General features: G+C 38.5%; 1 protein-coding gene across 3 annotated transcripts in view; it reads right to left on the bottom strand.

The window, feature by feature from the left end:
* The window catches only part of MAP4K3 (mitogen-activated protein kinase kinase kinase kinase 3), a gene marked incomplete at its 3' end in the record, with an annotated part of 191,680 nt that overhangs the window by 86,548 nt on the left and 91,317 nt on the right, over positions 1 to 13,815 (bottom strand). For all 3 annotated transcript variants that reach the window (XM_079721504.1, XM_079721506.1, XM_079721505.1), the window contains exon 3: positions 9,904 to 9,994. In XM_079721504.1, coding sequence (XP_079577630.1) covers positions 9,904 to 9,994 — 91 coding nt within the window. The remainder of the gene's footprint in view (positions 1 to 9,903; positions 9,995 to 13,815) is intronic.

The raw sequence follows: 13,815 nt of genomic DNA, 5'->3' as shown, positions 1-13,815 counted from the left end.
AGGAAGTGAAGCTAGAATAGGCTGAGGTCATACTGTAAAACAATGGATGGTTTGTATACTCCTCAGTTTAGTTACTTTCATCTGGATAGTCTCTAGTTTGTCAATGTCTCTTAAAATGCAGCACCCAGAATCAAGTACTAGTCTGAATACTGCATGACAGTGCATTAACAAGTGGAGCTGTTATCAGGATTGGACCACATATGGCAGTGGTGGTGTGATTAAGCAGAGCTGAGAGGTGAGCTGACTTGGTTGGGTGTGATGGACCATGCACCATATATCAAGGGAACACAACCTGTCAGTGTGACGGTCAGCAAACTTAAAAGAGTACAGAGTAAAAAGTACCATGATTCTAGAGGCAAAGCTGGAGATAGTGAAGCCCAGAGAAAGAAATCAGGACCTGAAATTCACAGGTGGTCCACATACCAATGAAACTGAGGCATGGCAGCTGATGGTAAAGTATGACCTAGTTGCCCAGTGGCCTGGTTTGAATAACTCTCAGAATGGATGCCTGGGGCTGGCAGATGCATGGTCTCATCCAAAACGATGAAGGCATTTATGACTGGTGACTGTTACACAGGGAGAAATCTAAATCCCCCTGAGAATCGAACAATTATGTCTTCATATGAGCACTTCTATTTCTTATTAACTTCAGCGTCTTAGCAACTGCATTCAACTGCTGGTTTGCAGTTTGAAGTTAACTAAAACCTCTAGATCTTTTTTTACATAAAAGTGGTCAGGTGAGTTTCCTTTCTAGCTCCCTATTTGTATATCTGGTTCACTGAAACTATGCACAGGACCTTGTCCTTATTTGTTAAATTTCATCCTTAAAAGAAAAAAAAAAAGAAGCTTTCACATGCATCTTATTAGCTCTCCAATTATTTTACTTAAAATAATTGGGGACACTATTGTGACACTATTTCTAAGTGTAAATACACCCCTCCTACCCCATGCTCCAGAAGTCGTTGGTTAGAAAGCCCCTAATCAGGAGCAAGAGCTTTGCATATAAACTATGTGGACCTGCACTACTGAGTTTACTAATGAGCTTAAGGAACATTAGGAGTAATTTTTCCACTGGTGACATGAATGGCACTCTAACTATGTAGACTGCTCAGAATGACCATTTGGCACCTCTCTGTGCCTTTGCTTAAACTGAGGTATAAAACTCTGGCAAGTCTATCAACCAATATTCTTTGAAGTGATGCTTAGACTCCAATTTAATATGTGTAATGCAGGATTTCATAGCCTGATCTCTCTAGACTGAGTCCTTCCTCTAGAACAATTGTTCTCAAAGTGCAGTCTGGGGGCCTCTGAAAGTCCTGGAGATCCTTTCAGGGGGTCAGCAAAGTCAAACTCATTTTCATAACAACACTAAAAATTATTTGCCCTTTGCACTCTGTCTTGAAATTACAGTGGAGTTTTCCAGACGCTACAGGAGCAGGAAGTGTGATGATGATGTCATCCCTCTGACAGCTACTGGAATATGTGCTTATGTATTCTTGTTTCAAATGTTTCTCAATTTTAATATCTAATATAGTAAATATCAATAGATATAACCCACACAAACCAAAGCTCTTTGGGGGTACTCAATCATTTTTAAGAGTGTAAAAGAAAAGGGGTTCTAAGAATGAAGTGCTTGAGAACTACTGCTCTAAAATATTTTCACATCTGCTGCACACGAAACTTTCATATATAATTCCTGCCTCAAGGGCTTAAGCAACAGGCGGCAGGGAATTCTCACATCTCACAGAAACTGGCTGAGTTGTTTTGGGGTCTACTCAGGATAAAATGAAAAAACATGTAAACTGCTTAGTAAAGGACCTGGACTATACGCCCAATAAACGTAAGCTGTTTTCTACTCCTTTTGTTATATTTTGTCTTGTTGTGTTTTATTTATGTGAGGCACCTTAAACTGCTCCTGGAACTCAGTGAAGGTGTAATTAAGTAAACTTGCCTTTTTCTTTTTTTTAAGAAAAAAAATAGAAGAGAGATGGGATTGATTTGACTTCTTACTAAAGTTATGCTAATCACCACTTCCTTCCTATAAGCGCTCACTGATTATGTCATTAATAATTTATCTTAGGGCTTCCCTGGTGGCGCAGTGGTTGAGAGTCCGCCTGCCGATCCAGGGGACACAGGTTCGTGCCCCGGTCCGGGAAGATCCCACATGCCGTGGAGCGGCTGGGCCCGAGCCATGGCCGCTGAGCCTGCGCGGCCGGAGCCTGTGCTCCGCAACGGGAGAGGCCACAACAGTGAGAGGCCCGCGCACCGCAAAAAAAAAAAAAAAAAAATTACCTTAGATGTTTGCTGGGGACAGGTGACTGACATCAAGTTTAACGGTCTGTATTTTCTAGACATCACCTTTTCCTTTCCTTTGCAAATTGGTCAATGCTGATCACTAATCTATTGACACCCTTCCTATTTGTCAAGACACTCACCGACAGTGGATGACAATCATGTCTGCTATATTTTCAGTATAGTAATGAGATATAATTTCTATAAATCTAAAAGGCTTACATTCATTTAAAGTGTCTGGTGCTCTATAATTATCTACTCACCTATCTGTACTTCAATTCCTTCTTAATAATGCTTTTATTAAGCATTATTTTCCTACCCTTCCCAGCGTGAAAACAATTCTCCTTTGTAAAGAAAATGGATGCAGGAACTGAGTTCTCTGCTTTCTTGTACATGTCAGTATGATACCATCCACTACTTGACGCTGGTCTACCCCCTTTCCCACCTTGCTTAAAAACACAATTTTCTGTTCACTCTATGTAAAATGACTTTCCAACTTACAGACTGAGAAAAAAAATCATCATTATATATTTAACACTTTACCTTTTAAGATGCCTAAAACACTTTACCTTTACAACATTCTATTTAGTTAAGTCTGCTCTTATCAAAAATGCCTGAATATTCAGAGTCTATTAGAAAAATGACTTCCATCTGTTCTAAGAATGTCTCTCTTGTGATGGTAAATCTGCACTTGCTTTTGGTCACTCACCAAGCCATCTGCCTAACGGGAAAGGACTTGAACCGAATCAGTCCATTTGATGCAGGCCAATAAATTACAAAATCTTTGTCCCTGGGTATTTGAACTAAAATAAAATTAATCACTGAGGGGCCTCCCTGGTGGCGCAGTGGTTGAGAGTCCGCCTGCCGATGCAGGGGATACGGGTTCGTGCCCCGGTCTGGGAGGATCCCATATGCCGCGGAGCGGCTGGGCCCGTGAGCCATGGCTGCTGAACCTGCGCATCCGGAGCCTGTGCTCCGCAACGGGAGAGGCCACAACAGTGAGAGGCCCGCGTACCACAAAAAAAAAAAAAAAAAAAAAAAAAAAAAAAAAAAAAAAAAAAAAAATTAATCACTGAGGTAAATATACAATGTATCACTATTAATTCTCTGGCTCAACAAATCCTTAGAATTCTTCTTTCTTATTCTGTAAAACTATCTTTCTATCTGACAAGGAATAGAAAAATAAGTAGAGGGGGGAAAAGTTCACTATTTTCATCTTCTAGTTCAATGTTTACTAGAGCATATAGGAACTAACATTCTAATAACTATTTCATTAAATTAAAGAGCTTATCATTTCTAAAACACACCTTTTAATCTTCCCACACTGAACTAAGTATAATTATTTATATATTTTGCCCAAATATAACATGATTTAAAAAGAAAAATAAAATATGAACATGATCACCAAGGATAAACAGCTCTCAAATGTCTGCTAGAAACTAGCATACCAGTCATTCCCCCTGGGACAGGATGCCTAGCCATGCCCCACACTGCAGTACCCTGTACTTTACTGTAGGTTATCTTGTTGACCAAAGCACTTGCCAATGGCTACTCCATCACATTCAGCAAAATAATTCAACTGTAACCTCAACTGTCAATGTGAAAAATGAAAAGTTTAATAATTGCTAGATGTTTTAATTTAGGATAGCTCATGTTAATGTGTGCTGAATTTAAAATGTTTTGGTTCATTTTTAAACAAATAGGCAAAAACGACCGCATTCCAAAAAGTTATACGTAACCCATCCACCTTCTTCCCCTTTAACAATGAGGGGTAGCTATGTATTCAGAGGATACAAGGTGACCTATTTCTCTATAATTATACTTAACACTTCCAGTTTGGCATAGTATTTGACAAAGAACGGGTCACTGGACAGCAGTCCTATGTGAAGTATGTTCCCCCAAAGAAACCACTGCACAGTTAAATCAGTTTTAGAAATGTCATATACTGTAGTCTTCTCTTCTCTTGGAAATTAACAATGCCACTGGTATTTTAAGGTCTCTGAGAAATCCTGTGGGGTGGGAGTGGGGCACAGAATAGAAGGAGAAAGGGAAGGAGGAAGTGTGGAGAGGGAAGAAAAGGTGGGAAAAGGAGGAGGAAGATTAGAAAGAGGGGAAGAAAGGGGATGGAAAGTTGGGAAGGGGAGAATGGAAAAGAGGACGAAGGGGGAAAGATACCAGAGCAGAGGGGAGAGGGAAAGTGAAGAGAAAGAAGAAATGCAACTTCTCTAATTTTGTTTAGTTCACTACATCCCCAAATTATTTTTTCCATAGACCCATTTTTTCACATATCAGCATCCCTCTGAACAAATGTTCTGTAGAAATACCCCAGCAATACTGGTATAAAGAAGTATCTCATAAGGTAGTTCCACCAAATTTGTTACTTAAAGAGGACCATTAGTGAAAAACTGGTAAAATCCAAATGCAGTATCTTAGTTTAGCTAATATTATTGTACCAGTGTTAATTTCTTAGTTTTGACAAATGTCCCAGGGTTATGTAAGATGTTAATACCAGGGAAAGCTGTGAGAACTCTTTGTACTATCTTTGCAACTTTTATGTAAATCTAACATATGCCAAAATTAAGTTTCCTTTTTTAAAAAAAAGACAGTAGCTGGGTATAAATTAAAGTGACTTAACTGTAATTTTTATTTTCTTTCTTTTTTTTTTTTTTTTTTGTGGTACGCGGGCCTCTCACTCTTGTGGCCTCTCCCGTTGCAGAGCACAGGCTCCAGACGCGCAGGCTCAGCAGCCATGGCTCACGGGCCCAGCCGCTCCACGGCATGTGGGATCTTCCCGGACTGGGGCACGAACCCGTGTCCCCTGCATCGGCAGGCGGACTCTCAACCACTGCGCCACCAGGGAAGCCCTGTAATTTTTATTTTCATAGTGTGAGCTTTCAAAAACGCATTTTCAGTTAAGATTCTGTGGTTTCCCTGGCAAGTCCTGTCTCTGGCTCTAGAAAAGAAAATTTCTTCCAGTTTCTATGTAACTCAAGAGACTACCATCTCTTTCTTGGATTACTGTAATAAATGTACCGTATAAAATTAACTGACTCCTTGTCTCAATACCCTACACCCCAAGTCCATCCCCCCATAGAATATACTACCTCTGTGTTAAAACCTTCCAACAAGTATGCTCAATACATATAGGTCCTAATTAAGGCATAAAAGGTTTCTTTTTTGCCTAAATGTCCACAGCCTTAACCTGCTGAACTACACCCTTTCCCCTTAAACTCTAATATGAGATTATTAGCTATCTCCTGAACACTTCATGATTTTTTCATGCATCCATTTCCTTTGTCAGAAATTACAATTTTCTACATACATATACACATCACAGTAAATGCATACTAATCTTTTAACACCCAGTATTTGGGAATAACATCATTCAAAGAGCTCTCTCTGATTCCCTTTGACAAAATCAGATATACTACCATCTTTATCACTTTATATCTTAGGTCAAAATGATTACTGCACCTAGCATTGCAATTATTTGCTCATGTCTATTTTTTCTATTCAATAGTAAGCTCCTTAAAGGCAAGGACTGTTTTAGCTATCTTAACATCTCCAGAAATCAATACAGCACTCTAGACATCCTAAGAAATAATGTAAAAACACTTTGTGAGTGGTGATGATTTATAAATATATTATTACTATGAGTTAAATCATGTTCATCTAAACTACTACTCTGGATTTCAAGGGTTTAAAATATCTGATCTAAATAAAAGTGTTTTCAGTGTATGGATCTGATCTTCTGACAGCTTATCTTTTGAGGATCATTTGCTGTTATTCAAAGCTGAGCATTATGAGTTCAAACTAGAAAGGAATGTTCCAATTTTCTTAACTTATTCTTAAAGGATATGCTGGGTTAAGGAATGCTTAGAAGAATCTGAAGTTAAGATCATTCTTTGCTTAAAAGAAGCAATAGTTTAGCTCTACTGAGAATAAAGAATAGGTCTATGGTGATTTAAATCTGTTGTTTTATGAATATACACACAGAAATACACAGATAAAAATATATACCAAACCAGGACTATTTACTTTAAATTCTAAACTCTCAGAGAACAGTTTTCTCTATCCAGTTCTTGTTGTACAGTGTGTGTAATTAGGCACTTAATAAACACAGGCTTTTAATGATATTGAAGAGCAAGTAAGGAAGGCCCCATCAAGAGTATTAGGCTTCTGTTTTATAGGAGCTCAGTCTCAATATTTCTTTGGGAAGTGAGCATAGCTCACTATAACCCTGTTATAAAATACGCTTCTGAACTTAATTATTTGCTGGTCATCTATTTAGTAAATTCATAGGGTTAAGTCTGATTTCCTGGAAGGGAAATTTATTAATGGTCAAACCACGTTACTTCAGTTTACTCAATTTTTTTGTCCAAATTTGTTATAATAGGCTATAATGGCAACAAGATAGAAGGAAGAAGGTCAATAAGAACAGTATATATTTTAGGGGGTTTGTATCAAGTTCAAACTAACAAGCTCCTTGCCTTCTGAAAAATCATTCAGTAATGAGAAAGAAGCCAAGAAACCATGTTCCCTTTGAGACTAAATCTGCCATTTCCGGACTAAGTAATATGTACACTAAAAAGACTGCTGGCTAGGTACCTGCAGAGCCAGGTTTAAATCCCAGCACCAACAATGAGTAGCTGGATAACCTAAAGAAGTCATTTATCCAGCAGTCTCTCTTCTATCAGCAAAAAAAAAAAAGTGGGCTAAGTGACAAGACCTCTTAGTCCCTTCTAGCTCTAACACCCCACAAGGCTAATCATTATCCCATAGTCCAAATTTGCCTGAGTCTAGACTTTAATTAGTGAAGCAGGGAAGAATTTCTATAGAAGAAAAGAGCTAAAGAAAGAGAGGATTAACCGCTGTTCCACATTATACTACCATTTGCTTTCGTATCACTTTCATCAACTACACGTTACAGAATAAAATTATATATTTAAATCAGTTTTCCTATATCAGATGATACAACTCCAAATGAGCACGTTTTATTAAAAAAAAAAGACCCTAATTTTGTCTGTTTCACTATGGTTTCTGGGCAGTTTTGCTCTCTGTATTCTTATACTTAGATTAAAATAAAAGTATCCTCTAAAAAAAACCATCGAGTTACACACAAAACAGAAATTTGCACACTGTTCTGTATGTATACTATGCTTCAATTTAAAAGGTTTACTTTTAAAAAAAGGATATTCAATATACAGTCAGAATACATGGTTCCTGACATCTAAAAGTAAGTACAATTTTTGTTAGGCATAACCTCAAATTGGCTCTCTTGTAGCATGTCTCGTGGTTAAGGTTAAAGAGTGTGTTACTACAGAGTTGTGCTATTTTGCCCCAAGTCTCAACAAAAATGAATACAAACCCAAAAGGAATTCTGTATTCCGGTAACAAGATCAAACGTTTTGCTGCCTAACCTGTGTGGGAAGGCTCTTGCCTAAGTAACCCAGAAAGTCAAATGTCCAGTTTAGCTTAGTGTTACTTTTTGAGTTTTGGGTGGGTGGGGTGGGTGGGTGTGAAGTACTGGAAGTTTATTTGGTCAGCTTTTTTGATAAGGAAGTAGAAAGGCCAAGTCAAAAGTCATGTGATCCATAAGCACAATACCACAGAAAGAACTAGGACCCTCCTCTGTCAATAACTTGAAATGAGACTGTGAACTAAATACTCGATGTGAAACTCTCAAACACCTTATTAGTAAAATGGAAATAATATTTACCACAGAGTAATATTCCTAAGAGCGTTGTTGAAAAGATCAAATTAGGCACTAACCTGATGGTATTTAAAAAACAGTTAACAGTAATAGTAATCATAGCAATAGTAGTAGTAATACAAGTTAACATTTATTGAGCATTTATTATGCTAACCCTTGTTCTTAACACTTTACTTGTATTTACCAATTACCCTTGTAGTTATCACGTCATGTATCTATTATTATTATCCTTATTTTATAGATGAGGAAATGGAGGCACAGAGTGGTTAAGTAATTTGCCATAAGTCACAGAGTTAGTAAGTGATGGAGTCAGGACTCAACCAACCCAACCAACCTGACTCCAGAACTCAAGCTCTAAACCACCAACTATGCTATTGTCTCTGTGGCAAAAAGATCATGTGCATTTCACCACACCAAGGTTGCCATGTAAGTGGGTGGGGCTCTCCTGGAATAACAGGTTAGGCTTTGGATGGTCCCATACTTCTGGAAGACTCAGACCATGTTTGAGAAATTCTCAGTTCAATGTCCCTGGGGAAACACAAAAACTCTTAAAAAAATATCTGTTTGCTCTTGGGGGAAGAAAACTTTGTAATGCTTCTTCCAGATGAGTCTAAGTAGGATCATTTTGTTAGGACCAATAACAGTGAAACAAATTGTTTTGAAGTGACAATTTACATGTGTTGGCAGAAATCAGTTATTTGTATTATGAGTTAAATGATTGTAAGAGACTTCTTTGAGCTGACGGAGTAACTGCCTGTGCTGGGTCTGTCCATAAGATAAAAACTGATGCAGAAACTGTTGTTAGGCTGTTGTCTGAACCACCCACCATTGAAGCAGTTTTAAACTGGCTGTTAAAGAACCCATTCAAAATGTTTAACAGCCACTGACCTCGGGGTAGCACCTGTCCCTACGTGAACTAAAGTCCCCATTAAACCCACCCTTTGACCTCGATGAAGGTGGGCAATCAAAGCTATCCAAGAGCGGTCAGAATCAAGAAGAGCTGGTCCCCCTGGCCTTTCACAAGCTGGAAGGAAGAGAGGGCAGAAGTGCCCCGTCTTTTCCATATGCTGTGCCTGCATCAGAAAAGAAGTGTTTTGTACTTGGCTCACAGACAGAATGGGAGCTGTAATAAGATACATCCTTATTCTTACCCTACAGTATATGGGAACCAAACAGAAGAGTTTTTTAAGTACCTAAGAAAACATTCTCTAATCCTTCCCCTTTGGAAGGAAGCTTGGAAACAACTAGGTCACAGTGCTCAACTCAACTGCGTACAGAAGTGAATGGAAACACAAGATTTGGCCTTGAGGTCATCCCCTATGGAATATGACCTGGGGAACCTGGCTTGGTCCTGCCAAACCAAAACAAGGGGCGGCAAATTCAGTCTTTCTAAGTTCACTTTAGGACCTGGGAAAATAAGAAGTTAGTAAAATAATTATAATTCCTAGTCCTCTGGATAAAATGAAGGGAAGGGATGATGCAATACTTTGAGGCTAGAAGCACAAAAGAAAAAAAAAGGTTCTAAAGGTTCTAAAAACAACAGATATACTTTGTAAATTCACCCAAGACTGGAAGAAAGGGGCAACAGATTGGCGTATTTAGAGCTCTGGTCTACCACAGGAAGACTAATCATAAAAGTCAGTTTTTACTTGCCAGCTTCCTCATTGAAACTACACCCAGAATTCCCAAGAGTATAACAGACAAATCATGGACTATGGTATTGGTTACAGAATTAACATAAAGAGGTCATAAATAAAAATTCCATTCATATGAAAATATCTTATTTTCAAAGCATGAAGAAAACTACAAAACATGGTATTAGAGCTAACTTAATTTTATTAAATGTATTAGGTGATGGAAATCATTACTGCTTTTCATAAGGGAAACAAACAATGTACCTGAGATAGCTTCCAAAATAAGCAACAATATTTGGGTGCTTACAGTCTTTCATCATAATAATTTCTTGCTGCACAACTGCAAAGTCTTCTCCTAGAATAAAAAATAAGCAAGTTGAATATTTAGTAGGTAAATTTCAAAATGTCGATTTGTTTCAAAACATAAAAAATAATGTTATTGATATTATTTTTAATGACAATTTCAGTCCTATCTTGACAGAAAGTAAAGTACAATAATTAAAAAGTATGAACTCTGGTCCCAGACTATGTTGGATTCAAATCCCAACTCTGTCCCTTACTAAGCTGTGTGAACTTGGGCAAGTTACTTGACCTCTCTGTGCCAATTTCTTCCTCTGTAAAATAGGGATAAAACTAATAATAATCTATCTCATATGGCTATTGTAAGGGTTAGGTGGGCTAATGTATGTAAAATGCTTAGAACGGTATCTGACACAGAGTAAGCACTAGATAAGCATTTGCTATTATTACAATTATGCCTTGGATATAATCATCATATAATACACTAGAAATACATTCTGTTTTCCCTTTCTTAGCAAATAACATTCAATATAATTTTATTTATTTATTTATTTTTGGCTGCGTTGGGTCTTCGTTGCTGCGTGTGGGCTTTCTCTAGTTGTGGCGAGCAGGGGCAACTCTTCGTTGCTGTGTGCGGGCTTCTCCTTGCGGTGGCTTCTCTTGATGTGGAGCACAGGCTCTAGGTGCGTGGGCTTCAGTAGTTGTGTCACGCAGGCTCAGCAGTTGTGGCTCGCGGGCTCTAGAGAGCAGGCTCAGTAGTTGTGGTGCACGGGCTTAGTTGCTCCGTGAACCCGTGTCCCCTGCATTGGCAGGCGAATTCTTAACCACTGCGTCACCAGGGAAGTCCCAACATTTAATATAATTTTGCACAAGGAAGCAATTCTTTTTTAAGTTAGGGCAGGAACCCTTATACACCAAGACTATCAAATGTACCTCCACAGCTCTCTTGGTAGAGCTGAGAGGCCTTACTCTAGCAGTACTGGTTTACCAGAAGGCCCCTCCCCCACAGGCCTATCCTGTATTCGAGTGCCTCGCTCCAGCTGTGTTGGGATGTAGAATGGGATTGTATTTAAGTCTGGTCAGACTACAAGCAAGTATCTCTCTCCTTCTACTCCCTCCCTGCCCAAATTCTTCAAAATAAGATCTGGCAATCCTATAACAGTGTCACACATGTTCCTGGTTCCTGAATGAATATTTGTCATGGAAAGAGACAGAACTGCCATGAATGCAAATGTGGTAAACCAGAGACCAAGCAGAAAGAGAACACGTGGAAGTGCTTACATTGAAATCAAAGCAGCTTTGTATTACGAATTCAGTTTTTAAAGCATTATATACTATGAATAGCCTGATTAAATGTATATTAGTGGCAAAATCAAAAATAGGTTTCCCAAACTAAAGTTTAAATCATAAATATGAGGTTGTTATGGCAAGCCCTGACACTTCTGGCCTGGCATTTTCCTACTGTAAATGTAACTGAGGCTTGAAAGTAGCCTAACCATGAACCATCTGAACTCAATATCAAAACCAACCTTACTGCCCCAGTGACAAGGGAAGAAGTCGTAGAGAAGAGACAGTATGTCAGACTCGTAATTTCTGCAATGAAATGAGTACAAAGTCAAAGTTCTCCAAAGGGAGAATAGAAAATTTTTATGCCTTCAAAATCTCAAAAGAAAATCACTGAACTAGGATCTTCTGGGTTTACTTCCCACCAGTAAGAATTTCTGATTCAGTATATTAAGAAGAATCCAAGATAAACATAATAAAGCCATAATGAGACGAACTCCAATTTTCAGGGATATACGAAATACTTTCAAAGTTCTAAATTTTGCTTTTCACCTGCCTTTCGATTATACTTTTCCCCAATTCAGTGACTGGGTTACATGAGATCAAAGTTAATACAGTCAGCCTGAACTCTAGGACTAGTTTAATAGGTAGAGGACAGCAGCTCTCTTTCTAGAGCAGCCCTGAAGTTGTTAGTCGTCACACAAGCTCCAAGGCAGCCAGCTTTAGAATAACACTGATCTGCGGAAAACACTGAGAAGAAACATGAAAAGGGGGGAAGGAGGAAGGCACATGACCAGTGTAATTGAGCTACTACAGGAAGCCTCATCTGCCTGGTAATTTTCAGATATACCTGTTCATGACCAATAAACTCCTTATACTGTTTAAGCCACCTTGAGTTGTGGTTTCTATTATACCTGTAAGCATCAGTGCATCAATGTCTTCATGTCTATGTCCTCACTGGAATGTTACATCGTCTAGGACAGGATGATACCTTCATCATTTCTGTATCCCTAGCACCTAATATGCAACCAATGAAGCTGTTACCTGAATGAATCATAATAATAGCATAATCATAATTATAGCACATAATTCTACTACATGATGACTCTAAATCAGGAGCATCTGCTTTTGGTTTAATTTCATCCAGTTATTAGCATGTTTTATACATTGTTTGCTACTCCTGTGGTTTCACTAAAATCTATGAATGGCTTTTTAAGCCTTCAACTACGTCTTTCCTAGGAAATGTTCTTGATCCAAAGTGCATCCTTTTTGTCTTATTAAGTCACCTCCATGTGATTATGACAATGGCCAAATTAAATTCAGTATTTTTGTGGGGAAAAATTCCAAAGAAAAATTCCACAATTTGATTTTTAAAGGTAACTGAAAAAAGGTAGATTTGGGTAGGAAAAAAGAAAGCAGTTTAATACATTAATTAATCCAAAGGAGCCTAACAGAGTTAAAGGACTTTCTTCAAAGTTCAAGAGAAATACATTCTAAAGGATAAATTAACAGCCCCCCCCAATGGGATGGTTAGACAAGATAATTTTGAAAAATTCTTTCCAATTCTGAGAGTCTATGAGTTTTCGGTAAAATTTTTGACATTAAAGTGAAGAATACATCTTCCAAAGGATGGCAAAAATAAAAACAAAACCTAACTGAGAAAAATAAGCAAGGCTACAAGTAGAGCAGATCATGAATAAATCAAGTAGACAGGCAGAAAAATACAGACTTACACATGCAACGTTCTCAGAATAAACATGACACAATACTAAGTGTTCAATAAATGTTAACTATCTGTAGTAGGCCGAATAATGGCCCCAAAGATGGCCAGGTCCTAACCTCTGAAACCTGTGAACGTTACCATACATGGCAAAAAGCAGCGTGCAAGTATGATTAAGTTAAGGATCTTGTGATGGGGAGATTATCGTGAATTATCTGGGTGGGCCCTTAATGTAATCTCAAGTGTCCTTATAAGAAGAGGCAGAGGGAGACTTGACTATAAGAAGACAAGGAGCAAGATGCTACGGTGCTGGCTTTGAGGACGGAGGAAGAGGCTAAGAATGAACGAATGCAAGGAATGCAACTCTAGAAGCTAGAAAAGGCAAGGAAACTGATTCTCCCTTAGAGTATTCAGAGGAAGGCAGCCCTGCTAAGACTTTGATCTTGACCCAGTGAAACACACTTTGGACTTCTAAATTCCAGTACTTTAAGAGAATAAATTTGTGCTGTTTCAAGTCACCAAGTTTGTAGAACTTGTTAACATAGCCACAGGAAACTAATACATGATTACTATAACATCATCACTGTGGCAGAGCTGGCTAGCCATTCACAAATAATCTGTGCTCTCCCTTCCATAGTGTGGAAGTTACTGGTGAGAGGCAATTATCCCGTCAATAGACGACATTTCCCAGTCAACATCATGTGCCCAAGAGAACAGTTCTTGCCAATGGAATGTGAGCAAAACTAATGTGTCATTTTCCTACCCTTCCTTTTCCCATTAGTAGGCTACATGACACTGTGAGGTCCCAGAAAATGCAAGCAGTCTGGGTCCCTGAGTCACCCAAAGAAAGAAAGTCATCTTTTATGAGATTG

Source organism: Hyperoodon ampullatus (genome assembly GCF_949752795.1).
Source record: "Hyperoodon ampullatus genome assembly, chromosome: 15".
Classification (NCBI taxonomy): domain Eukaryota; kingdom Metazoa; phylum Chordata; class Mammalia; order Artiodactyla; family Ziphiidae; genus Hyperoodon; species Hyperoodon ampullatus.
Note: the sequence above shows the minus strand (reverse complement) of the source record. Positions and strands in the feature narration are given on the sequence as shown.